The 27,670-nt window shown below is 42.8% G+C and overlaps 2 protein-coding genes across 15 annotated transcripts in view; both read left to right on the forward strand.

Moving 5' to 3' along the window:
* Positions 1-27,670, forward strand: part of CADPS2 (calcium dependent secretion activator 2) — a 591,588-nt gene that overhangs the window by 159,566 nt on the left and 404,352 nt on the right. The gene's annotated exons all lie outside the window — the stretch shown is intronic.
* RNF148 (ring finger protein 148) lies at positions 9,802-10,943 on the forward strand. The gene is given in 2 exon segments (XM_050936324.1): positions 9,802-9,868; positions 9,871-10,943. Coding segments are annotated over 2 exon segments (1,140 nt in total).

The following is a 27,670-nucleotide window of genomic DNA, read 5'->3' on the forward strand; positions in this document are numbered from 1 at the left end:
CATAACTCTCTCAGATCTTGGGAGACAGACCAGTCCTTGCTTACAGACAACCTCCAAACCTGAAGCAAATACTCACCAGCAACCACGCGACAAAAACACTAACCCAGGAACCTATCCTTGCAACAAAGCCCATTGCCAGCTCTGTCCACGTATCTATTCAGGGGATACCATCATAAGACCTAATCACGTCAGCCACACCATCAGGGGCTCGTTCACCTGCACATCTATCAATGTGATGTACGCCATCATGTGCCAGCAATGCCCCTCTGCCATGTACATTGGCCAAACTGGACAGTCTCTACGGAAAAGAATAAATGGACACAAATCAGACGTCAAGAATTATAACATTCAAAAACCAGTTGGAGAACACTTCAATCTTGCCCTGTGCTTATAATTGGAGATTTGTAGTAGCAGTGCCCTGGTTGGCTGCGCATGTGCAGCAGCTGTCTCGCACCACTCCAAGCGGCTACCTAGCATGAGCAGCCAACTGACCCCCAGTTCCTTCTCTACTGCCCTTGGCTTGAGTTGGAGCAACAGCAGCGCCCCTTCAATTTCGTAGAAAGTTTGTTCCTTCCTTTTCTTTTATCCTCTCTTCTAGTTAACTTTGGTTACCATTACTTTTAATTTCTTCCATACTATCTATCTATCTATCTATCTATAAAAAATAATTTTATTAGGGTAGTTTTTCCCCTCCCGCCCCCAGCAGGCCTCCGCCAGTGACGACTGCTTAAACACGGGCTGCCCCATTTCTCTCCAGAGCTGGACCTTCCTCAGGCATGCCTGGTTCCCCTGGATTTAAACACTGCCTGACCCGTAGGCTATCCCTACCTGTTTCAGATAGCCATGCTCAGTGCATCCGCTGTCTTGGAGAGACTCATTCCTCACTGACTTCCAGGACACTAAAAGCCACGGACCTCCAATATTATTCATGATGGAGAAATCCCTCAGGCCAGCGTCTGACCCAGATTCCAGGATACCTCCTGGCCAGCAGTTGCATGCAGCAGCCTCAGACAAGGGCACAACTACCAAGACCCTTTCTAAGGACCCTGTCCCTAAAAACGCGACCAAACACCAGTCTCCGTCCCTGCCAGAGTGAGACTCGCCTAAAAAGAAACAGTCTCCTGGCAAAAAATCAGCCCTGGTACCAACAGCACTGAGAGCCTCTGAGCAAGAGTCACCATGAACGTCCGTTACCGAGACTTCCCGAGGAGCCAAGGACCCGGTATGGGCAGGCTGTAGCAGACATGCTGACTCACCAGCATGATGCCTACTGATGGTCAGTCTGGGAATTAGCTCAGTCCAGACTTGGAGTGCCTCCTGCTGCCCGGTATCTCTCTACCTGCTTCCTTTTCAATCCCCACCATTGTACTTCAGGCCCCCAAGCTCTGGGTCTCCCCCTCCCCCTATGCCCACCTTGCCTCAGTGGCTACTGCCAGTCATCATCTTCTCTGGGGCAAACGGCAGTCTGTAATGGCCACTCATCATTGGCAAGGGGGTTGGACCTGCTGCCTTTTCTAGCCCCAGCTGTCTCCCTGGAGCCACAGTAACTCCTTAGGCCTTCCTGCCAGGCCCTTAGCCTGGGAGGTAGCCAGGCCTGAGCTCCCCAGCTCAGCCTGCTCCTTCCCCAGCACTGCTCTGTTGAAGGTACCCTGTCTCTCCTAGGCAGCCAGGTCCTTCCCACTCCTAGCTAGAGTGAGACTGACCCTGCTCCTGACTATCGGTCCTCTTATCAGGGCCAGCTGTGCCCTGATTGAGTTGGCCACACCTGTGGCCAGCTACTCAGCCAGCCTCCCTCAGCTGCTCTCACTCCTTTTATCCCAGGAGTGGGGTAACCACCCTGCTATATAGGCTCTCAGTCAGGTGTGCAATCTAAAGCCAAGCTTCTTAGCTCAGTACCAACCTTGCCGAAGAATGTCCTGACACTGACCACTGTAATGAGGCCACCTGCACATGCACAGCTTAGGAAGACCTCGAACCGACATTTCTGACCCTCTTCTCTTAGACTGTGGTGCCATTCCCAGCACCAAGCTTCCTGATATCGCAACTTTTCACTAGACAGGCATACCTGACAGTTTCTTCTACACCAGGAACCCACTATTCGATACCAAGATACCCAGTGAGCCCCGGACCAAGACCGACCATCACCCCAGGGCCTTTGGCGTCACCTCTCTCCAGTGATGATGAAGAAGAGGATGACCCGGGACTGTATACCCCTCACCACTCCTCTCCTAAAGCTGGACCCTCACATCACCAGCCACTGGTAGACACACGAGCTTGGTAGCCCAGCCCCAATCCTGGAATCTTGGCTGCCATCTCTTATGGCTCTCCCACCCAGCTGGCCATATTGGGACCCAGAGGCCATTTATAGGACCCAGGACATTAGATTGCCTAACCCACCAGTCTCCAGAACACCCTGCCCTCCCTCACCAATGGACCAGCACCTTCAGAGGCCCAGGATGAGGAGACTGAAGAGCAGCAGGGAGGACCTGAAGGAGACACCTTGCCACCTGTACATATCTCATCTTCGTCTCCAGATGAAACATTGGGGGATGACTTCAGATCCTTTTCAGGTCCTTTTCAAGAGGGTGGCAGAATATCTTGACATCTCCTTGCCTCAGCTCCCTGAGACCCAGCATAAGCTCACTGACATTCTCCAGGCATCTCCATCAGCAAAAATAGCACTGCTGATTAACGCTGCCATAATGGACCTTGCCAAAATCATCTGGCAGACGCCAGCCATGGCCCCTCTTTCCTGCAAAAGGTTAGACAAAAAATATTACATGCCAGCAAAAGGGGCTGACTTTCTGTTTACTCACCCCACTCCTAATTCGCTGTTCGTGGAGACAGTAAATCAGAGGGGCAAACAGCAACAGTCCAGATCTGCCCCTTACGACAAGGACTGGAAGAAGCTAGACCTCTTTGGGCACAAAGCCTAGTCTTCTGCCACCCTGCAATTCTGTATCACAAATTACTCTGCGTTGCTCACAAGATATACACACAACCTATCTTCTATAATGTCATCTTTTAATGAACATCTCCCAGAGGACAAGAGAGAAGCGCATAAGTCCAACATCTCTGAAGGTTCTCTCATTGCAAAGATGGCCCTCCAAACCTCTCTCAATTCTGCGGGCACAGCAGCACGCTCCATCGCAACTTTCATCATCATGTGTCGGGCATCATGGCTACACCTATCTGGATTCCTGAGGGAAGTGCAGGTTACTATGGAAGACCTACCCTTTGAGGCTCAGAAACTGTTTGTAGAATCCACAGATGCATCCTTACATACTTTAAACGACTCCTGGGCCATCTTAATGACTCTGGGCATCTATGTCCCTGGAATCAAGAAAAAGCAAGGCAAGTTTTAGAACCAAAAATTCCAGGCTGCAGCATACTCCCGGCCCAAAGACACTATATGCAATGCTGTAAACAGGCTGATGGAACAAAGACTGAATCAAGACCCACCTTCCACCTCCCAGGCAATCATTTTGAAGGTCTGGTCAAGGGCCCAAGAGCTCTATACTCTCTCACTTCGGAACTCAACCCCATCTTAACACCATTTGGGCGCTGCCTGCCTCCATGTTACCCAATATGGAACAAGATCACTACAGACAGATGGGTCCTAGAAATTACCTAACAGGGTTACCCCGTCCCATTTATTTCTGTCCAACCTATCCACCCCTCTTCCCCATCCCTCTTCAGGGACCCCTCTCATGAGCCTGTTAAAACAGGAAATAAACCACCTCCTGCAATTAGGGACCGTGGAACCAGTACCACCTCAACACAGAAAAGGATTTTATTCCCATTATTTCCTCACTCAGAAAAAGAATGGAGGATGGAGACCCATTCTGGATTTACGCAAACTCAACAAGTTTGTGAGAACACAGCGATTCAAAATGGTGACCCTATCAACGATAATTCTGGCATTAGAGAAAGGAGATTGGCTCTCGTTCCTCACCTACAAGATACTTACTTACTTTCATGTCACCATTCACCCAGCGCACAGAAAATTCTTGTGGTTCACCCTAGAACATCAACATTACCAATGCAAAGTGCTGTCAACAGCCCCAACGGTCTTTTCCCTGATCCTTGCTGTTGCTGCAGCTCACCTTCGCAGACTAGGGGTCATGATTTTTCCATACGTAGATGACTGCCTATTGCGAGCACCAACTCAGCGGGCAATACAAGAGGCCACACAGACCACAATGGCCCTCTTTATGAACTTCAGACTGAAATACATTTTCAGAAGTCCACTTTTGTCCCTGTCCAACAATTGGAATTTTTAGGGGCCTATCTCAACTGCCTCACAGCACGCTCAGTCCACAAACATCCACCAGGATGTGCCTACAACTTTTGGGACACATGGCTGCTACAGCTTTCATCATCAAACATGCCAGATTACATATGAGATGACTACAAGCCTGGCTTCGCACTCACTATATACCACACAAGCACTCCCTCAGCAGGTAGCTCACCATTCCCCACAAGGTAAAGGGTTCTCTCGAGTAGTAGACACACCCACAAAACATCTGCTCAGGTGTCCCATTCCTACTGAAAACTTCTACAGTAATGATCACCACGGGTGCCTTTCTCATCGGATGGGGAGCTCACCTAGACAACAACGTGATCCAGGGTTGTTGGTGGGCTGCAGAAGCCAACTTGCATATAAACATACTAGAACTAAGAGCACTTGGAAACACATGCTAGCATTTCCTTCCTCTAATCCACAACACTATTATCAAAGTCCTTACCGACAACACAGTATGCATATTCTAAATAAATTGCCAAGAGGGAGCCCGATCATACCCTCTGTGCATGGAGGCAATACAACGCTGGAATTAGTACATCTCCGACAATATAGACATCCTACCTGCTGGACACCAGAACACAGTGGTGGACCAACTGAGCAGAGACTTCTCACAAACCCATGAGTGGGAGATGGACTATGCAACCCTCACCACCATCTTCAATCTACAGGGGTTCCCTGCTATAGACCTATTTGCCACAGCTCAAAACGCAAAGTGCCCTCAGTACTGCTCCCAAGTGGGACTGCAATGCCACTCCCTGGGTGACGCCCTCCTCATGAAATAGCAGGTGCCGCTAATGTATGTGTTCACTCAAATTCCACTTCTGAGTCGGGTTATATACAAGATCAGGCAAGACAAGTCCAAGGTCATTCTCATTGCCCCTACATGGCCCAGACAAACATGGTTCCCATTCCTGGGACAAATCTCAGTAAAACCACCTCAAATCCTCCATTTAATACCTCACTTCCTGACACAGGACTCAGGATGCGTCAATCACCCAGAGGTGAAAGTAAGCTGGTATGATCTGGTATAGCGTACCGGCAAGAGCTGGTACACTGTGCCAGACTGGACCGGCTTCTCTGGTGGTGATTTAAGGGCCCAGAGCTCCAGCCACTGCAGACAGAGCTCCGGCAGCCGGGTTCGGGGGGGGATTTAAAGGGCCCGGAGCTCCAGCCCCTGAGGGGAGCCCTGGGCCCTTTAAAGCACAGCCTGAGCTCTGCTATCTATCTTTGCTCATCCAACGACTAAGCATTTTCTGAAATGCGTGATGAATACCTACCCAACGCTAAAAAACCCTACACCCACATGGGATCTTAATCTCATCCTTCGTAGCCTCATGGGGAAACCATTTGAAACCTCAGTGACTTGTTCATTGCTACATCTTTCTATGAAAGTGCCCTTCCTGATTGCCATCACATCAGCGAGAAGGGTAGGAGATCTAGGTGTCTTAATGGCACACTCACCTTATACCACGTTCTATAAAAGACAGTGGTCCTATGACCTCACCCCAAATTCATACCCAAGGAAGCCTCACCCTTTCATCTAAATCAACCGATACACTTACCTGTGTTTTAAAGTTATTAAACTTTTCAGATTAAAAAAAAATTATGCTGATCTCAATTTTTCTTGTTTCTTTTTCTCTTTAAGAACTGGAACCTCACAATATATCTAAATGTAGAGACACTATTCACACTGGATTCCTATGGTCTCTTTCCTTTATTTTTATCAGCTATTTTCTCCCTGATATGCAAGTCTGATTTTTGTTTGTTTATTTTCTATTTTTTTTTTATTTGGTCAATTCTGTAGTTACTTGGTAGAGGAAGGAACGAAACTGCTTGTGAGTGGTATTTGGGGAAGAGAGAATGCATCATCCTGGCTGGCATTAAATGATTTTTCCTGCTGTTTAGCCAGCGTGGGCCTCAAGCCATTAGAACTTCTGTTGCCTGCGTGAACATAACATTTCTAGAGGGGAATTGGACTGTCAGATTTTACAACAGGCTTTGTTTGCAGAGAACTCCCCTTTGGAAAAAGTGACTGGAATGCTGGATACCACCAGAAAGAGAAAATGTCAAGACGTGCAGCTGCTGGATGGATTTTAGAAAGCTAGTAAATTCTGGCTCCTAGTTAGCCTTCCATGTGCAGGAAGTTTGTGCTGTTAAAGACAAAATAAAGGTGACTGTGGAGAATGGTGTCACCTACAATAATTCAGGCATAAGCAACAGAGTGTTTAATATGTTTCATGAGAGTGCAGAAGATATTGTTGCATTCATGATTGGCAATCTGATGACTGAAAGGAAAACAAATGTACTTGATTCACAAGGGTATCCAGGTAACTGAGAAGTGGGAACAAAGCACTCCTGGATTAAGTATTTTTTGTGTGTACTTTTTTCAGTCACATAGCTAAGCGATATCTTCAGTTGCACAGATTTTAAAAAGGGAAACATGGATGTTGATTTAGAGGGAGAGAGCTGTGTTGTATGCTTAGAAGCACACAAGCCCAGAGAGAGAGTTCATAGTTTAACTTGCAAGCAGTTATTCCACAAGAGATGCTTTGAATTCTGGCTGTCAAAGCATAAAACATGCCCAGTTTGGAACTGTGACATCTTAAAAGTGAATTGGAGGAAATGAATTAAGCCTTTAAAAACCTCTAATTTTGAAAGACTCATAGCACTACTATTCTTGATGAGAATACAATAGCCATTTTGAATATGCTCTAGTAAGAGGCCAGATAAATTTGTGGACTAAGAACTTGCTTCCTTAGAGAATTATGATCCATTTCTGTGACTTTGGTTATCTTTCATAACCTTGACAATGCAACTTTTGAAGGAGAAGATTTAAAACTCATGTTTGTTCAGAAAAGTTTGGGATTTTATTTAAGCAATGCAACTTTTTGTGTTTAGAAATCTGCCAGCCATAGTTTAATTTTCTTCACTTAATTTTGGGTATATGCACAACTAACAAAATTGTGAATGAAGTGTGCAACTTGTGGAAATGCTGATTTATTAATTTAACCTCTCTAAAATTAAAAAGGTATTATCTTTTCTGCAGCATTATGGATCCAGTCCTGAAAACCCTTACCTGGATAAGAAGCCCTTAACTTTCTTGAGTAGCACCTTTAAAATCACCTGAATAATAGTGTTTGTAAAGTTGGGTCTTTATGAAAGGTTAGTTTTGCAGTTTAAAAAAAAAAATCTTCTAAGCAATTTATTACATAGAAGAAAAACACTTGTGATTTCAAAATATTAAGCTGAACTCTCATTACACAGATATGCTTTTGTTCTTCTCCACATCCTGCAGTTATTAAAAGAACATTTACATTTAAAATGCTCAGATAAATTTTAGTCTCCTCTTGGTCTGCATTGGAGGTGCCTATTGGAAATGTATTTCAGTTAAAGTAGACAGGTTTTTAGTTGAATTTTAAAGGACCTGTAGTAATGTACTAGATTTTTTTATTTAGCTCACATACAATTGTTTATCTCAACTAAGAGCTGTATAAATCCATTGCATAAACATAGGTCTGTCTCATTTCAAGAAAAGCTCACCTTGTTCCTGTTACTGGATTAAGTTGATACCCACCTCCAACTAGGGAAATATACTTCTATTTCACTGCTAGAATCTAGTTAGTGGCCTACAACTGTGGAGCTTGCTGTAATCCTAGGCATGGCTAACAGTATGAATCAAAGTAAGGCTGAGAACCAAAGTAGGCCTTGTCAGAATACTAACACTAAATATCATCTTACCAAGTAAGCACATTCCTGATGTGAGAGGATGGTAGAGCAATTCACAGATCTCTTAAGTAACTACGTAAACACGGTCCTAAGAGGGAGGTATCTTCCTTTTTTCTTATAGTACTCTTTTTCTTTGAAAATAATCTTTGGCTAAGGTTCAGGAGACAGAAGTTTGTGAGGATGGGAAGCTCCAGGTGTTCCTTTGCCAAAATGTAGATTTCTCGTTCACACCAATGGGCGGCAGGTTGCATAGGCTGGGGGGAGACTGTGCCTCCCCAAACAGCCAGGCGTGGCCCTCCCCTCTGTGTTCAGCTCCAGTCCTCTAGCCCCCAGTGCTCCGGCTGGGGAGGCTACAGCCACCCACCTTTCCGGCGCTTCGGGGTTGGGGGGGCTGTGGCCACCCTCCCTTCTGCGCTCCAGGGCTGGAGAGGCTGGGGTCATGCGCCGCCTGCCTTGTTGGGACTCCTTTGGGGCTGAGAGGCTAGCCTGGGGTGGGACTGAGCCAGTGGCTGCTGTGGAGGGGAAGCTCTGGGCTCCAGAGGGGGGCAGAAGGGATGGGGCCTCGGGTGGACAGGGCGGGGTTGGGGACTAGCCTCCTCCAGCTGGTGGTTTACACGCCGCCAGTGCTTACACCCTTTTTCCTGCCAAAGAATGGTCTCTTAATCAGGTGATAGTCCGTTTGATTTTGTTGACACGTGGCTGTGGCTTTGGTTTGCCTTTTGTCTCCAGGGAACTGGTTTGTGTCTGATTTTCTAAACTTTGAACATGTCTCAACAGTGTTGTACAGTAGAATTTTGTAAATTTACATTTTGTAATGTAATGTTGCCGTACATATTTTACCAGGACAATAACGCTCAGCAAACTGAGTTTTCAAATGATACCTGACAAGGCATACTTTTTAACAAAATTTATCATAGTATTGTAAAAAGAGTGAGCATGGAGACATCTGTCTGAGGGACATCTCAGGTGAATTGCAAATAGTGTTTGATCCTTATGCTGTAAGACAATTGAGTGTGTGTGTGTGTGTGTGTGTGTGTGTAAGTGTAATGTAGTAAAATGGGATATATATTTTTCAAATATTTGAGAGGAGGATGAGGAATATCACTAGAAGCTGGGCAGGGGGTGTAGTTTATTGTGAAACTTGCTCATTGAAGATTTTGGAAGGAAAAAGTACAAGATTAAAAATGGCTTTAAACATTTCTTGTTGGTACATGAGTGTTCAAGGTTGTAAGAGTTTTATTTTTTCAGTTTTTTTTTAAACAAGGACAATTGCATATCAACAGTATGTATATACACTAGTATATTGATTACAAAGTATAACCCTGTATTGTAATGTAATGAATCTAGATGGCAAAAATTCCAACTCCAGCTAGCAAAAATAAGAATGTTTCACACTTAGTATGGTTGTTTTGGGGATATCCAAAATCTGTGTGCTGAAGCAGAGGATTTAGTTCTCCACCACAGGATGCTGGCTGTGAAAATAGTTTTCTCTATATTACTCTATGAAAAATGTAAGTCAATACTTTAGTGTTTTTAGCAAGTACAATTACAGGTATGCAAACGAGTTAGTCCTTGTTAATACATTGGCTCATGAGCATGTGATGTCACAATCCCATTACCCAATAATGAGCTGTTTATGACTATTTTGAAATGAGCCTTTTAACTTTTTTTTTAAAGCTATTTTTCTTCTTCTGTTTCTAAGAAACACACTAGCAGGCTATCAAAATGCAGGAGACCAGTGGAACTTATTCTGTTTTTACAGGCATTTAATGTTTTATTCTCTTCAGTTAACTGTTCTTAACTGTGATCGTTTTGTTTTGTTCTACCGGTTATGTAATTGGCTGAGAAAGGAATGAAGTTGCTTGGGACTAGTGCTTGGAGAAGAGGGGACAAATTGTCCTGGTTGCTGTGTCTTGGTGTCTTTCTGGTGCTGAGTCTGCATGTCTCCCAAGCCAATGCCTTTTGGGTTGCTCATCTGAACATATCGTTTCAAATAGGGAACAAGACGGTATGGAAGTGGGCTGACAATGGAGTCTTTGGAAAAAACTCCCCATTGAAGGAGGTGTCTGGAGTGGTGGTGCCACCAGAGGGACTGAATCAAATTGCCTGCAACCCCTCAACAAACTTCAGCAGGCCTGTAAACTCTGAAACCTGGATAGCCCTCATTATGAGGGGACACTGTACCTTCACAAAGAAAATAAATGTGGCAGCAGAGAGGGGAGCAGTTGGCGTGATTATCTATAACCATGCAGGCACAGGAAATGGAGTATTTCCTATGATTTACCTGGGTTCAGAAGATGTTGTTGCAATTATGATTGGCAATCTGAAAGGCGCGGACATTTTACACTTGATACAGAATGGCATCCAAGTAATAATAGGAATAGAAGTAGGAAAACACTATGGTTCCTGGATGAATCGTTACTGGGGGTCCCTTCTCATCTGCACACTGGTCACGGTGGCCTATTTTACCTTTTACTGTGCTGGAAGGCTAAGAATAGCAAGAACTCAAATCAGGAGATGCCGACAATTAACAGATGTCAAGAAAGCTATTGGTCAACTTGAGCTTCGCATATTAAAAGAGAGTGACAAGGAAGCTGATACAGATGGAGAGAACTGTGTAGTGTGTCTGGAAGTATACGTGCCGAAAGACGTAGTGCGCATTTTAAGATGCAGCCATATTTTCCATAGGAAGTGCATTGACCCTTGGCTGCTGAAACACAGAACATGCCCAGTGTGCAAATGTGACATTCTCAAAGCTAGGGAAACTGAACTGCCTGTCAAAAATGAGGCAGAGTCTTTACAAACTGTAGTGCCAAATGAAGCTCCTAACACCACTTTACTTAATGAAGAAGATAATCATAATGAATATGTGTTAGTACAAGGTGCAGAGAGACCATCTGTGGATGAATAACTTTCTTCTTCACAGATGGATAATCAAACCATTTCTTTGGTCCTTCATGTTGCTTCACCTTGATCACCTAGTTTGTAAAGGTCAAAATTAAACTTACATTCTTGAAATAAATTCCGAAATTCTGTCAGCATAAATTTTGAACTCTCTTTTTGCTAATTTCAATAATGCTCTGAAATGTAGAATGGATGAACGTGAATGAACTTGGCAAGTATTTCTATGATAATGAGTATTTTTTATGTAAGACTTTTTGCTAACTTAAATGTCACAGTTTGCACTTTCTGTATAAAAATAGTTTGGAAAACTTTGCCCTGAAAAAGAATTAAATTGCCTCTGTAACTTATTACATATAAAAAATTTCAGCCTTCACTTTACTGTATGGACTAGGACACATCTGTGTAGTTTTGTGCAGTAGCTGGGTGTGGCAAAGGTATACAACATTGCGTTTTAATATATGGATATCACATCCTTTTGGTTAAATTACACCTTCCTAGCAAAGTAAAACACATGATTTTAAAATCAGGGGTTTTTTTACATCTGCCACTTTGATTTAAATTTTATTTCCTATTCTCAGTCTTTTTTTCTGTTGAGGCAGGGGTTTGGAGGGCACTGCTCACATGACTTGGGAGACCAGAGAAACATTCAGGCAGCATTGGGCAGAGTTATAGTTTCTGCTGGGAGTCTACCTAGGTTTAAGGAACACTTCTTCCCTTTTTCTCTTCCCCGCTCCTCCCCCACAACTCTCATCCTTCAAAGATTCTGGAGAGAGAGAGAGAGAAACTGATTGTTGATACTGATTTACTTACTACATATGTAAATTGATCACATAGCTGATCTACCAGTGTACTAATACAGTATGTTGTTTCCTTGTCCTCCCTCCCCTGCCCCCGTGTTTGTGTCCCCATCAGTTACATATTTTCTTGTCTCTTAGAATAGATTGTAAGCTTTTGGGGGGGCATGGACTGTCATTTCTTACGTTTGTACAAAGCCTGCTAGCACAATAGACCCATGGAGCCCTGATGTGATGGTGATCTCTGTCATGCTACTGTAACCCATGCCTGGTTGATGTGGTGCTCAGTCCCCCTCTAGTGGCACCTAGCCCAGCTAGAGATTGATAATTCTGCTACAACCTTGGCTAAGAGTCACATGGCTTTTAGGTTGTGCAGTAGAGGCTTGTACACCAAGCTTCAGAGGTCCCAGGTTTGATGCTGATGATGAGTCTGTCAGCATTACAGTACAAAGAATAAATAATGAGAATTATGCTGCCATCTTGTCATTTCTTAAAGAGTACAGGAGGATTAGAGGAAGGAGCCTTTAATTCCCCAGCTTCTTCCACATTCTTTTCCTTTGCTTCAGCACTAGCATAATACACTTACTGGTTCCTCACCTGCTCTTTTCACCTAGACACGTGGTGGAGAAAAGGGACAAGCAACTGCATAGGAAAATAAAAATCACCATACTGGAGGAGACCAGAGGTCCATCTAATCCAGTATCCAGTGTCTTACAAAGGAGGAAGGTGTAAGGATGCTGCAGCAGGCAAATGTGGGATAATCTGCTCCCCCCCCACATTAAATTTCATCCTAATATCTAAATTGAGATTAGTTTGAACCTAGAAGCATGAGGTTTATATCCTTTCTAAAATGTTGTGTTACTAATTATAACTGGATCTTCTTTATCCATAGACATGTACTATCCCTTTTTCAGTCTTGCTAAATTCTTGGTCTCAATGATTTGTTTGGGAATGACTTTCAAAGTCTAATTGCACATTTTTTTAAAAAGCTGTTCTTTTTATTGGCTTTGAATTTGCCACCTTTTAGTTTCATTTAATATTGTCTTGTTACTGTGTTATGAGATAGGGAGAACAGATGTTCCCAATCTAACTTCTCTACACAATTCATTCTTTTAACGTATTCCCTCTTATTCGTCTCCTTTCCATGATAAACAATCCCACTCTTTTTAGTCTGTTTTCCAGGCTGCAATCATTCAACCAAAAAGTGAAGGCAGCTGCTGGAAATAGAAAATGGGACAAACAAACCAACAAAAACCATAAATAAGGGGGAAAAACATAAGGTAAGGAAAAAAATAACTTTATCTGAATGGCAGACAATCTAATCTTACATAATTGAACAAGATACGATACTTAAAATAATATCAAAGATATTTAAGGTAACACAAACAATAAACATTTTGGTTTGTTTTGCACAATCCTATAGTAATGAGAGAATGGTTCCAGTGTGGTTTGCACGTTCACTTTCTCAAACTTTATTGCAGGTGTTTTTTTTTTACCTGTTGTCAAGGTATTATTCCCACTTTGAACTTTAGCGTCCAGAAAGTGGGGACCTTCTAAGCTTAATTCCTAGTTTAGATCTGATAGCGCTGCCACCAACCAGAAATTCCAGTGTCTGGTACACTCCCTGTCTCCCCAAAATCTTCCCTGGGGGACGCAAGACCCAAACCCCTTGGGCCTTAAAGGGAAATAAATCATTTCCCCTCCTTTCCCCCCTCCCAGACTTCCCCTCCCTGGGTTACCCTGATCCAAACTCCTTGGATTCTAAAACAGAGAGGAGTTAACCTTCCCCCCACCTCCTTTTCCCCCACCAATCCCCTGGTGAGTTCAGACCCAATCCCCTTGGGTCTTAAACAAGGAAAAAAATCAATCAGGTTCTTAAAAAAGAAAGCTTTTAATTAAAGAAAGGAAAAAATAAAAATTCTCTCTGTAAGATCAAGATGGAAAATGTTAACAGGGTCTTCAGCTTATATAGACTAGAAGGATTCCTCCCCCCTAGCCTAAGTTACAAGTTACAGCAAACAGAGGTAAAATATCCTTCCAGCAAAATACACATGTGCAAATAAAGAAAACAACCATAAAGACTAATCCGCCTTCTATCTAGTACTTACTATTTTGAACATGAGAGACTGTTTCAGAAAGATTGGAGAAAGATCTGGTTGCACGTCTGGCCCCCTTAGCTCCAAGAGAGAACAAAGAGCAAAACAAACAGCACAAACAAAGACTTCCCTCCACCAAGATTTGAAAGTATCTTATCCCTCGATTGGTCCTTTGGTCAGGTATCAGCCAGGTTCACTGAGCTTGTTAACCCTTTACAGGTAAAAGAGACATTAACCCTTAACTATCTGTTTATGACACCTTTGAATAAGGAGGAGTTTGTAAAGCACGTGGGAACAAGTTCAAATGTTTGTATAAGTGGGTGCAACACCAATTGGCCAGAGCTGAATTTGAGTTATTAGGTGATTTGGCTCACTAAGTGAATTGACGTTTGAGTAAAGGAGACCAAAGATGTTTTAAGTCATAAATGTAGCAGTATTACAATTTATCTGCTGTAATACTTTAGTAATACCATGATCTGAGGAAACTAGTAAATATTGGTATTTTGTAGATACAATAGATAAATATTTATCATTGTAGATATTTATCATTAATAGGGGTTAGATGTACAGAAGCTTGCTGGAGGGAGGCCACAATAATACAAAATTCAAGCAGTGAGTATTTTTTTTTTAAAAGTGAAAAGAAAACTTAAATTACAAGTTTACGTGATATTGTGGTCTAATGGATTTTTGTATCTTACAAACTGGTTAAATATGATTGAAATTACAGTTGCTGAAATTGAGATAATGTAAATGTAATTGTTTAGTAAATTGGCTTTCTAATCTTTTAAGTGGAAAAAAAGTAGTTTTTTGCCATCAAAATCTCTTAATGTGCATGCACAGCCATGTGGACTTCATTAAATTCAGTATTATGTTTAGTGAATACTACAGTGTTTTCAGTTTTGAGCGGCAAGTCCCAGGTCCAGTTAAAAAAAAAAACAACACAACCCCCCCCCCCAAAATAAACCTACAACTCTCTCTCCTCCCACCCTCACCCCCACACAAAACCACTTGTTTGGGTATGTATTTTTCATTTTTCAGTGCTAGCTTTTCTTAGTCCACAGAAATGTTACTTAAAAGATAAATGTGTTACACAGCTCCATTCTTGTGAGCTGTTTACTCATGATGCCATTTTTTAATTCAAAAAGTGCATTATTGGATTTTTTTTTGAAGGATAATTGATAAGAATAATTGATCCGGTGGTATAAAACTACACAGTGAAGTGTTCCAAGCCTATCACAGCAGCAAGATTAACTCAGTTTATTCACAATGTTTAGGCTAAAGGAAACCTTTTAAAGTAAATTATTTCAACAGATAAAATTAAAAATGATAATAACTGCAGCTGTAACAGAGGATGCACTTGTAGCCATTTTTATGATAGTTTAAGCCCATGCTTAAGCCCATGCCGTTTAGTGAAGATGATATGAAAAGGAGTATTGTATCAATAGAAGGTTATTGTCTAAGTTTGTGTGTTGACCCAGGAGCCGTTTCCAAGGTTGAGATTGGTGATCCATTTCAATGCTTATATATTTAGGTGATTTATGGATTGTAGCAAAGTCAGGAGAGCTCCCCAGGAAAGGAAGTTGGCCTCTTGCCATCAGTCTCTCCTGATTGCATCCTGTATGCAAGCCACTCTGATCTCCCCAGCATCAGGTGCTTTGACACCAACGGTCATGTGGGGTTTTGACGTCTGTGGATGAGGTCCATGTTTAGGTCTCCACTTACTTCAGTCTGTCTGATGTTGGCATCAGTGTTGGGTACCTCAGTCTGACAGCCTATATGCTGAGTAGATAAATATGGTAGACTGGGATTGTTCTGGGGAAGTGAATTTATTTTTTTTTATTATTTGGTATAGAACAGGAAGTCTTTCTCAAGAAAGTTCATGACCCAACCTGAACAGGCAGAAGATATCTTAAAAGGCTACTGGCTGACCCACCTAGTGCAGTGTTCCACAGAAATAAACTGATCCTTTGTCCTCACCCATTGCTCATGGAGGGTGGTTTTACTGTATTGGTACAGCTTTGCTGGTGTAGCTGCATCCACATTAGGAGCACTGGCTGGTATACTGGTATAGCATACTGGTAAAATACTCCCACTGAGGTTTCCATTTTCCACTTAGTTTAATCCATGAATGTGTTTTATCTCCAAGCCCCGGTAGCTACTTTGCTGAGGCTAGGTTATGTAGTTTAGTTAATTAGGACTAAGCTTAGTTTCAAATACAAGAAGAATGGGGTGGGGGGAAATCTTCTGTAAACTTATTACTAAACACATATTTTAAACCAATGCGCTAATTATCAAAATGAACAACCTCACTCAGGGGGAAGATTGGGTTTTGTGTATACCCTACTCCGGAGGAATGGAAGTGAAGGACTAGGGGGATAGACTTTATTGGGGTGCTTATAACAATGGCTGTGGAAACGGGTGCTGGCAAGAAAGTGTATGCAATGAGGGCTAAAGTGTATACCTTGTAGAGATGAAGCACTCTGTAAAATATGACCCCAGACCATGGGAGTGCAGAAATTAAGCCAGAGAGGCTGCCTGAAGAGTGACTTGTGTACTGTGGAATGGTGGTAGATGGAGTAATGGAACCATTCCAGCTGCAATGTTAGTGCTGTCTGACTTCATTGCAGCACAACATTCTTCAGATACTGGGGTTTACTATAAACTTCCATGAAACTTTTTTTAAGCAAGGAAATTCAGGCACAAAAACTTAACAGGAGCTTTAAGTTTCAGGAGAAAAAACGCAACAAACAATAGAAAGCATGGAATTTTGCATTTAAAGTGAAATGAATATCATATACCTTCAATACAAGGAACAAGAATGTCTTAATATCTTCCTAATGCATTATATTGTGTCATATTTGTAGCACATATGGTATATTTCACTCTTAACTGTAAAATTCACTTCCTTTGTGGTTTTCTGTCATAAACATAATATTTTGTAAATATAGCCTTTATGCATGAATGTTCCTGGATTTTTATTTATTTTTGTCTTAAAACAGTTTTCTCCAAAGTATATAGTGATAAGCTGTTTATATTAAGGATGTTATAATTTATTTATTTTCAATGACTTCTATAGGGAAATTACCATTCATTAAGAGTCTATCCTGAGGCTGGATAGATGCACTAAAGAAGTCAGGTCAGTTCCTTCTCAGTAGATATGTATGAGCTTTCTATGGTGTGCAAATTGTATCCTGAAGTTTTGTATCTCTGTAACATCTTTGTAATCCACTCTAATAATGTCATGTATTTGTTGAGTTAAATACCTTGAAATATTTGTGTTGTAATACTACTAAAATTTTTACTCCTGGGGGAATTCTGCGCCACTGCGCATGTGCAGAATTTATGTCTTGCACAGATTTCTTTGCTTCCCCACAGAAAAATGACTTTCTGACAGGGAAGCAAATGGAAGCCACAGGAGTGGTCATGCCACTCTCCCCAGCAGTATGTTTCGGGTGCCCAGGGCAGCTGGTAGAGAAGTAAATCAGTGTGGAGCAGGGGGTGGGACTGGAGAAGACCTGGCTGGTGGCTTCTACCCTGCAGCGTGCTCAGCTGCTAGTCTCCAGCTGGGCTGGGGAAGACGGGACTTCCTGTTTTCCTACACTGCATCTGGGGCTGGATTAGACTCATCCCCAGATTTCTCTTTCAGCTGCAGGAAGCTCTGCAAACTCTGCATGCCATTTCCTGCACCCACTGCTCCTCAGCTGCAGGGGGAGGGATCCCTGTACAAGGACCTGCTCCCCCATCGGTCCGAATCCGCATACCCAGATCCTCCCACCGAGCCTCAACCCCCGCACTAAGAACGCCCCTATATGAGCCCCACTCCCCCTGCACCTGGACCATCCACATGAGCCACCTGCACCCGGATCCCCACCCCACCGAGCTGCAACCAGCTGCACCTGGATCCCCACCCCACTAAGCCCCCCATACCCAGACCCCCTGCTGAGCTGTATCCCCCCCCCACACACACACATCCAGACCCGTCCTGCTGAATCCCAACCACCTTCACCTGGACCACCCTGCAGAGTCCCAATACCTCTGCACCTAAAAGTCCCTGTGCATCTAGATCCCCCCCACACCCATAACCCTCACTGAGCTGCCCGCACACAGTTTGCCACCCACAGAACCTTTTCCACCCTGACATGGATCCCCCCACACTAACCCCCTCCACACTTGGATCCTGCCTTGGTGAGCCTGCCTGCCCACACATACTGGCATCGAGGGGCAGGGCCCAGGGGTATATCAGGAGCAGGCCCGGTCCTTGCGCTGTGTTAGGGTTGAGTGTAGCCTCACCACTGAATCCATGTCCCAGGGGGAGCTGCACAGTGATCTCTCACCTCTGTGCAGCCAGTGGCCTGTGCTCCCCAATGCCGTGCTGGAGCATCCACATTTATCTAACAAATAAAATGTGCAGAATTTTAAAATATTGTATGCAGGATTTTTTTTTGGCGCAAAATGCCCTCAGGAGTATAAAATGCATTCTGTTGCTGAAAACTTATGTTGTATCACATGACTTTAAAACTGTGTGTGTTTTTTTTTTTCTCACAACTGCGTGCTGTTTCACCCAACACGAACACGACAAAATCTTGCTGAATGATGGCGCAGGCACCATGAATTGCACTATTGCTCCAATTTCAAGTAGATCCAATAAGTGAAGGTCACAGAAGAGCGTTCCAACAGTCTGCTAGAGAATCCAGGATTTACAAACAGTTCTGGAAGTTTACAGACAGAAAAATATAGTTGTTGCAGAAGTCAAGGAAAGTGCTACATCAATGGTAGACCAGCTCCTTTATTTAACCTGAAATCATGGCCTCAGATCTCATGCACCATATGCTGTGAACAGTGGAAGATTGCCATCTTTGTCTAGCCCAGGGATCTCAAACTCAAATCACCACGAGGGCCACATGAGGGCTAGTACATTGGCCCGAGGGCCGCATCACTGACACCTTTTCATACAACGATACAAAAGTATAGTAAAAAATGAAGAGTAACACAGTATGCTGTTAAAAGTCAATGTATTAATTTTTTAAAAATTGTAATGTGAAAAATTAGTGCTAATTTTGACAGTCATTTCATTTTTCGCCACTTAGCTGGCAGCGTTAATTTGTTAATTGTATGAGTTAAAAAAAAATTCTGTCAGCCTGTGATGAGGTGTCCATCCCACACAGGCCCTGACTGGGTAAATGTGGGCCAGAAAGGGCCAATTAACCTTATATGTTGGAAGTCAGGGATTGACAAGAACTAATGGTGAAGCCCAGCCGGGGGGAAGACCTGGGCTAGGATGATAAAGCCAGGAAGTGACAGCAGGAAGAAGACTGCAGGGTGGAGGTCTGCAACCACTCCCTAGAGGGAAAGGGAGTTGGCTAGATACAAGGAGGCGGTCAGGAGGAGAGTAAACCCTGTGGTTCTGTCCTGGATTATGGATTCTTACAAGAGGCCTTAGAGGAGCACAAGGAGGTGCTCCCGCAGTGAGTGGACCGCTTTACACAGGTCTGCAAATGTACCCTGCTTCGGCGCCACCTCTTCTTCACCTCCTGCCTCTTGGAAAGTCTTAAGCACCGCCAAACAGCTGTTTGGCAGCGGAAAGCGCTGGGAGGTAGATGGATGAGTGGGGATGCAGTGCACTGGGTGTGGGGGGAAGGAAAGGGATGGTGGGGAGGCAGTGCCTATGGCTGGCAGCAGGAAATAGCTCCGTGGGCTGCGTGCTTAAGACCCCTGGTCTAGCCAAAGGTTTACCTTTTGATCTGCTGAGTGGGAGAGCCCTGGGCTCTGTGGAAGACATCAAAGCTAGATTAAAGGGAGAGATGTTTGCTTTTCCCTCTGCAATTGCTCTTTTCTCCTCCAGACTGTATGAGGCATCTGTTAATAAAATTTCCAAGGTGCTTCATAAACTCAAAGTACTATACAAACATTTATGCAAGCATTAATCTTTACAGTATACTTCTGAGGTAGCTGAGTAGTAGTAGTATCTCCTTTTGCAGATAGAGCAACTGAAAGCAAGAGGCTAATGGCCTGATTTACAGACCTGCTGAGTACCCGCAAATTCTGCTGAAGTCAGTGGGAGGTGCAGGTACATACCATCTTCTGAAAATCACCCCGTATATCTTGCATAAAGTACAACAGAATGTAAGTCTCTAAACCAGGATTAGAATTCAGATCTCCTGACTTCCAGTTCTTGCTTAGTCCAGTATGTCAGTGATCTTAGGCAAGTCAGTTACCTTCTCATTGTCTCCAGGTGACTTGGTGTCATAGATCTTGTCAGGCTCCCTGCTGCCAGTGGCTCCCCAGACTGCTGGGAAGGGACCACTGGATTCCATGTGTTTTAGGCCTCTGGAATCTGAACTCAGCCGAGGACTATCCATATTTTGTGAACCCAAGTCACATTTTCTGTCTAGCACCCCCTTCTCAGAGCTACAGTGAAATCCTGCTGTAACACGATTGGGGTCCAAAAACATTTTTTTTTCTTTTTTGCTTGTGGCTGCTGGAGCCACTTTATGATCGCCTTATATCTGAATTTGCATTATTGCAGGGCGCATTATAGTAGGGTTTCCCTGTATAACCTTGTGGCCAAGCTGCCTAGCCCCTGGGCTTAGTGCTGACCCCTCAGAATTCCCTTGTAGTTTAAATATACCTTCCCCCAGAACTCCACCCAAACCTTTTGGTTTACCTCTTCAAGGAGCCATGTGGTAGGAGAACTGTATAACACAGACACTGCACAGAATTCTAACATATCATTGCTCTTTACTTAATCAAGGAAGATGTGCACAGATCTATACAAAAGTAATACGCACATTTCCTCACCATTACAGTGTTCTTTGGGCGGGGTCTGGGTCATCTTTGAGATGGAGGATCCTTCCCCTGCAGCTATATTACTTCCCTTCTGACACATGGAGCCTCTCTCCCTAGGTCTAACCTTAGCCAGTCCGTCCACTTCCCCACTCCTACTCAAACTTTCATTGTGTTCCTCTGTGAGCCCTTTTAGAACCTTTTGCTTTGCTCACCTGTCTTTGTCCTGTTCTGATAACTTTCCACCGCTCTCCATTCTTACCCTCCCTTCAGGCAGCAAGAGGAAGTATCTTCTCCAAACTCAAGTAGCCCCACTGTCTCGTGGTACTTTACTTTGAAAAGATGGTTATTGAGTTCTAAGTATTCAGTTCCCTCCCCCTGCCTTGTCCCTGGTTTGGCAGAAACGTGATGCAACCCTTCCTGTTCATGGTAGATACACACTGACAAAAGGGCTTCATGATACATCTGTTTTCATAATAACTTCATAATATCAAACAGGATTCATGAGTTGTAAAGACAGATTCCCTCCAAATTATCCCACTTGGCTAAGTAATTAAATTTGAGACTTGGAGTCATGATATCTGGGTTCTAATCCTGGTTCTGAGACTGACTTGCTGTGTGATTTTAGACTGCAGAATGTGGGCAGTGATACTGCTACTCCTTTTGACCCAAACAGTTATCCAGTATTTGGAGTCTGTTGGGCTATTTTAATTAGGAGGAGAAATTGATAATAGTCATGTATTTCTTTGAGATAATCTTGTTTATTTATAAGAACGTACTGAGTCCTGTTTCCCTGAACACAGTAGGAATCAAACACGAGATGGATTCCTTGCTCAATATTCCAAGCTGCTTTTTCCAAACCACACTCTACCCAAGGAGTGCATGCTCTTTCTTATCTTTATCTCAGCGTCATGTTACAAATGGTTTGCTGGTTGTTGTTGGCTTTCTGTCTGCTTCTGCGGTGTTTCTGCTACTTCTCTGTCTTGCACACAGTTCCATCAAACAATACCCAGCAACCCCCCCTACAACCAAATAGCTCAGTTTCTGACCCACTTTGCATGTGGTTTGGGTCGTGGCTCTTGTCTATCTTACTTGAAAAGGAGCTTAACTGCTCCTCAATTTCATACAACACACAACATAACAAACATTGTGAAGCATTACTAATAACATTTGCAAAATACTACAGTGAATTAGTGTGAATCATTAAGGCCACTCAGAGTGGCAGAAATGAGAATAGAATTTGGAAGTTCCTGATTCATTTATCAGCCTATGACGTGTCTAGAAACAGCAGACATATATTACGAATTTGCAAGCTAATATTTGAGCAAAAAGGTGCTATTTGATTTTTCAAATGCTTCAGAAAATGTCATCTCAAAATGTCACAATAAAACAAAACATTGGGGTTATGAAATTGTATGGAACAACACAGTAAAATATTTTGCACAAAGGTTTTTTTTTTTTTTTTCCTGTTCCTTGTTATTCCTAGGGGCTCTATTGAGTTAGGTGCTGTGCAAAGAGAGGAGAAAGGGGTAGTTCCTGCCCCAAAGAGCTTAGCGTCTAAGTAGACAAGACGGACAAAGGGGAGGGGATAGAGTGAAGAGTATGATGATCTACCAATTTTTTTCATTAGTTGTACTTAGCTGTATTGAAAGTAAACAATGATGTGAAACTTTTGCTAAGATTGATTAATGTTATGTCACTAGTCCATCTGTATCTGAATCTATTTTGTAAGGCCTGCATGCTAGTGTGGTGAAAGATCTATTGTTATACAGAATACAAAAGAGAGAAAGTGGAGCATAAGCTACATGAGCCCTTCTTAGATTCTTAACTAATCACTTTACAACTTTGTTTTCACTGATGATGCTGTAAGAAAAAATTATAGTTTTATTTGCAAAGTATTTCAACAAGAAAACAGAGTGCACTTGCCACAGTTTGTGTTAGTAAAGTTCACTGCACCAGGGAATTTCTGACCATATGTTTTGTTCTGAAATTAGATTCTAATTTTACTTTTGAACAATGTGTTGAGGAAATTAAACTAGTAAGTCATGTGTAACCATGCCAGCTCCTAGTTTAATGCACTAGGAAACACATCTGAAATATCGATATCTATAAAAGAAGTGATTAAACCCAAGTCTTTTAACCCAAGCTTTGATCATGGCTCTTTTGGTCCCAGATAATCTACAGGTTACAAGACAGTAAGGGTCATTATGACATTTGGAAGATTAAATCATTAAATTAATCTTTAAAATATGTTATAGAGGTTGCTTGAATCACTGGGCATCAACACTTCCCTAACACATCCTACTTGGCCTTCTCTTTCTTTTTTCACTCTCTTTTGTTGACATGTGTAGTCCAACTTTTTATTTTGCACATGGTATGAAATAATTAGAGCTGTCAAGTGATTAAAATAATTAATCATGAATAATTTATTTTTATTACAAATATTTGCACTGTAAAAAACAAAAGAAATAGTATATTTCAATTCATCTAATACAAGTACTCTAGTGCAATCTCTTTATCATGACAGTTGAACTTAAAAATGTAGAAGCAGCAAAGAATCCTGTGGCACCTTATAGACTAACAGACGTTTTGGAGCATGAACTTTCGTGGGTGAATACCCACTTCCTCAGATGCATGGCACCTCCTTTATCAGCCTCTTTGATTATAATGTCAGAGTGGTTTCTGAGGCTGTGGATGGCATTGCGTTCTGCACGACTTAGGTTGTGAGGCAAGCGATGTTGTTGTTCCACGATTTCTGCCTGTGCACGCCGGTGGAAGCATTCAATGTATAGGTCCAGGCTGTCATTTCGACCCTCAGGAGGAGTCCATGTGGAGTTCTTCTTCTTGTGCTGTTGGTGGGAGGGCACCTGTGTATCAGTGCACTGTTCAGTGTTGTCCTGGAAGTATTCTTTGAGTCGGAGACGGCGAAAGTAGGCTTCCAGATCGCCACAGAACTGTATCATGTTAGTGGGAGTGGCAGGACAGAAAGAGAGTCCCCGAGATAGGACAGACTTTTCTTCTGGGCTGAGTGTGTAGTTGGATAGATTGACGATATTGCTGGGTGGGTTAGGGGTACCACGGTTGTGGCCCCATGTGGCAGGTAGGAGTTTAGACAGCTTACAGTCCTTTTTCCTTTGTAGAGAGGTGAAGTGAGTAATGTAGATCTCCTGTCTTATTCTAGTGAAGTCCGTTTGTATAGAAGTTTGGTTATTAATGAGAGTCTCCAGGTTGGAGAGCTCTTTTTTGATGTTTTCCTGTTTGCTGTATAGGATGCTGATCAAGTGGTTCCTCAGTTTTTTTGATAGAGTATGGCATAATCTCTCACTGTGGTCTGTGTAGTATGTAGATAGCAGTGGATTTTTTACCTTTAGTCCATTTGGTATGATGTCCATCCGTTTGCATTTGGAAAGGAAGATGATATCTGTCTGTATTTGTGCAAGTTTCTTCATGAGGTTGATGGATTTCCACTCCATACGGCTAAATGCAGTGCCTTGCATGGTGTCAAGTATCAGAGGGGTAGCCGTGTTAGTCTGGATCTGTAAAAGCAGCAAAGAATCCTGTGGCACCTTATAGACTAACAGACGTTTTGGAGCATGAGCTTTCATGGGTGCATGCATGCATGCATCTGAAGAAGTGGGTATTCACCCACGAAAGCTCATGCTCCAAAACGTCTGTTAGTCTATAAGGTGCCACAGGATTCTTTGCTGCTTTTACAGATCCAGACTAACACGGCTACCCCTCTGATACTTAAAAATGTAGAATTATGTACAAAAATAACCGCATTCAAAAATAACAATGTAAAACTTTAGTACCTACAAGTCCACTCAGTCCTACTTCAGCCATTGCCCAGACAAACAAGTTTGGTTACAATTTGTGGGAGATAATGCTGCCCATGTCTTGTTTACAATGTCACCTGAGAGTGAAACCAGGCGTTCACATGGCACTCTTGTAGCCAGCAACGCATGATATTTACGTACCAGATGTGCTAAAGATTCAATCAAATGCTTCAACCACCATTCCAGAAGAAATGCATCCATGCTGATGATGGGTTCTGCTTGGTGATGATCCAAAGTAGAGCGGACCGACACATGTTCATTTTCATCATCTGAGTCAGATGCCATCAGCAGAAGGTTGATTTTCTTTTTTTTGGTGATTTGGGTTCTGTAGTTTCTGCATTGGAGTGTTGCTCCTTTAAGATATCTGAAAGCATTCGCCACGCCTCGTCCCTGTCAGATTTTGGAATTCAGATTCTTAAACCTTGGGTCGAGTGCTGTATCTATACTTAAAAATCTCACACTGGTACCTTCTCTGCGTTTTGTGAAAGCTACTGTGAAAGTGGTCTTAAAATGAACATGTGCTGGATCATCATCTGAGACTAATAACATGAAATTTATGGCAGAATGGGGTGTAAAAGAACAGGAGACATACAATTCTCCCCCAAGGAGTTCAGTCACAAATTTGATCAACGCATTTTTCTTAATGAGCATTATCAGCATGTCCTCTGGAATGGTGGTCGAAGCATGAAGGGGCATACGAATGTTTAGCATATCTGGCACGTAAATACCTTACAACGCCGGCTACAAAATTGCCATGTGAATGCCTGTTCTGACTTTCAGGTGACACTGTAAATAAGAGACAGTCAGCAGTATCTCCCGTAAATATAAACAAACTTGTTTGTCTTAGCAATTGGTTGAACAAGAAGTAGGACTGAGTGGACTTTTAGGCCAATGGTTCCTAAACTTTAACAACCTGTGAACCCCTTTCAAGAAAATGTCAAGTCTTGTGAACCCTCTCTTAAAAATGAATATTTCCAGAGATTTTCTCCTTTACCTGGGTATAAATTATAAAAGCAGTGATCCTGAAAATATAAAATTTGTTTTTGACACATGTTTATTACACATTGTTATTAATTATTATTTATCATTGCAGTATTTTTATTGCATTATGGAAATGGCAACACTCTTCCAAGATCTCACTTTCATAGCTTGTATCACTTTGAATAAGCCTGTTATAAGACAAGGCTCCTATGTTTCATCAAGAAGTATCAGATGTGAAAAAGCATGAAAGTATTTAAGAAGTCAACTCAAAGAGTTCCTCCTACACAAGCATTCAGGTCTTGTGGTCCAGGCAAACAACGCACATTACACCAAAGCTTAAACTTGTTCTTCATGATAATTTAAAAAACAATACTAGCTGCCTATTTCATTTTAAAAACAGCAAAACACTTTCCTTTCCATTTCTTATAAGAAGTCTTGAAAGTTAAGTCTCCTCAGTGTCCCATCCTAGGGACAGCTCTGTCCGCCATTAGGGAATTTTTCCCCGTGAACCTCCTGTAACATTTCATGACCCCCCAGGGATTCACGAACCCCGGTTCAGGAAACACTGTTTTAGGCTCTAAAGTTTTACATTGTTCTATTTTTGAGTGCAGTTATGTAATAAACAAAAAAATCTACATTTGTAAGTTTCACATCACGATAAAGAGATTGTACTACAGTACTTGTATGACGTGAATTGAAAAATACTGGTTTTGTTATTTTTACAGTGCAAATATTTAATAATAATATAAAGTGAGCAGAGTACACTTTGTAGTCTGTGTTGTAATAGAAATCAATATATTTGAAAATATAGAAAAACATCCGAAAAATATTTAATAACTTTCATTTGGTATTTTATTGCTTAACAGTGTGGTTAATCATGATTAATTTTTTTAATCTCAGTTTATTTGTTTGAGTTAATCGCATGAGTTAACTGCAATTAATTGACAGCCCTAGAAATAATGTTTTTAAGTTGTTGGCTAGATGTGCTGCCCTCGTGCATGTGGAGGAACGTGGAATTTATAACAACAGTGGGCATGTCTACACTTTGAGTTGGGGATGTGATTCCCAGCTCAAGGAGACATACCTGCACTACTACTGACCGAGCTAGCATACTAAAATTACCAGAGTGCAGCTGGAGCAAAATGAGTGGCAGGAGGGGCCAGCTGCCTGGAGTACCTTCCAGGAATCTCAGTTGGGTACATACTTGAGGCAGCTAGCTCTTCCTGCCACTTCTGCTCCTGCGGTTTCACTCTTGTTAGTGTACTAGCTTGAGCTGGGAATTACAACCCCAGCTTGAAGTGTAGACATACCCTGTATATTATTGTCATCTTTCATTTGTTTTCTGACAGTGCCCACAATGTGCTAGGTTCTGTCCAAACACACTAAAAGACAATTTGTCCCTTAAAGAGCTTCCATTCTAAGGGTATGGCTACACTTGCAGCTGTACAGCACTGGGAGTTAAACCTGTCTTTGTACAGCTGAGTAGGGAAAGCCCTGCAGTCTGTCCACACTGACAGATACCAGCGCACTGTCGTGGCCACATTTGCAGCATCTGCAGTGGCATTGGGAGCGGTGCATTATGGGAAGCTATCCCAGCCTTCAAGTGGCTGCAACGTGCTTTTCAAAAGGGGTGAGGTGGGGTGTGACAGGGAACATGGGGGAGAGAAAGAGTGGATTTTTGGAGCCGACACTCTGTCAGCAGCTGCCTTGCAAGTTCCGACCCCCTCCCCCACCCCTCTCTCACTCACTGAAAGCAAACAGCAGCTGTTTTTTTCCTCACAAACCAGATAAGCAGCCTCCTCGAAACGGACCCCCACCCACCGCGCTGCTTCTCTCCTCAAGCCCTCTCCCTCCCCCCTCTCCTCAAGCATACACTAGCTGTGGGCGTTCTAAAGGGAGACCCCCTGCCTCTGCTCATTCACAGCAAACAGTAGCTGTGTTTGGTTTTTTTATAAGCAGCTCCGGGAGCCTGAAGTCCACAACAAAACAAAGAGAGGGACCTTCACTTAAAAGGATTATGGGAAGCTTCCGGAGGTCAGTCACAGCGTACTAAGATTATTCCCTGTTTACACTGACGCCCCAGCGCTGCAGCAAAAGTGCTATTCTCTTTATTCCTCTTGGGGAAGTGAAGTACAAGCAGTGCTTTAGCCACGGAGATACAGCGCTGTATGTGCCTTGCCAGTGTGGACGGGGAGTGAGTTACAGCGCTATAAAGCCACCAACAGCCCTGTAACTCTCAAGTGT

This window comes from Gopherus flavomarginatus, chromosome 1 (assembly GCF_025201925.1).
Source record: "Gopherus flavomarginatus isolate rGopFla2 chromosome 1, rGopFla2.mat.asm, whole genome shotgun sequence".
Taxonomy (NCBI): domain Eukaryota; kingdom Metazoa; phylum Chordata; order Testudines; family Testudinidae; genus Gopherus; species Gopherus flavomarginatus.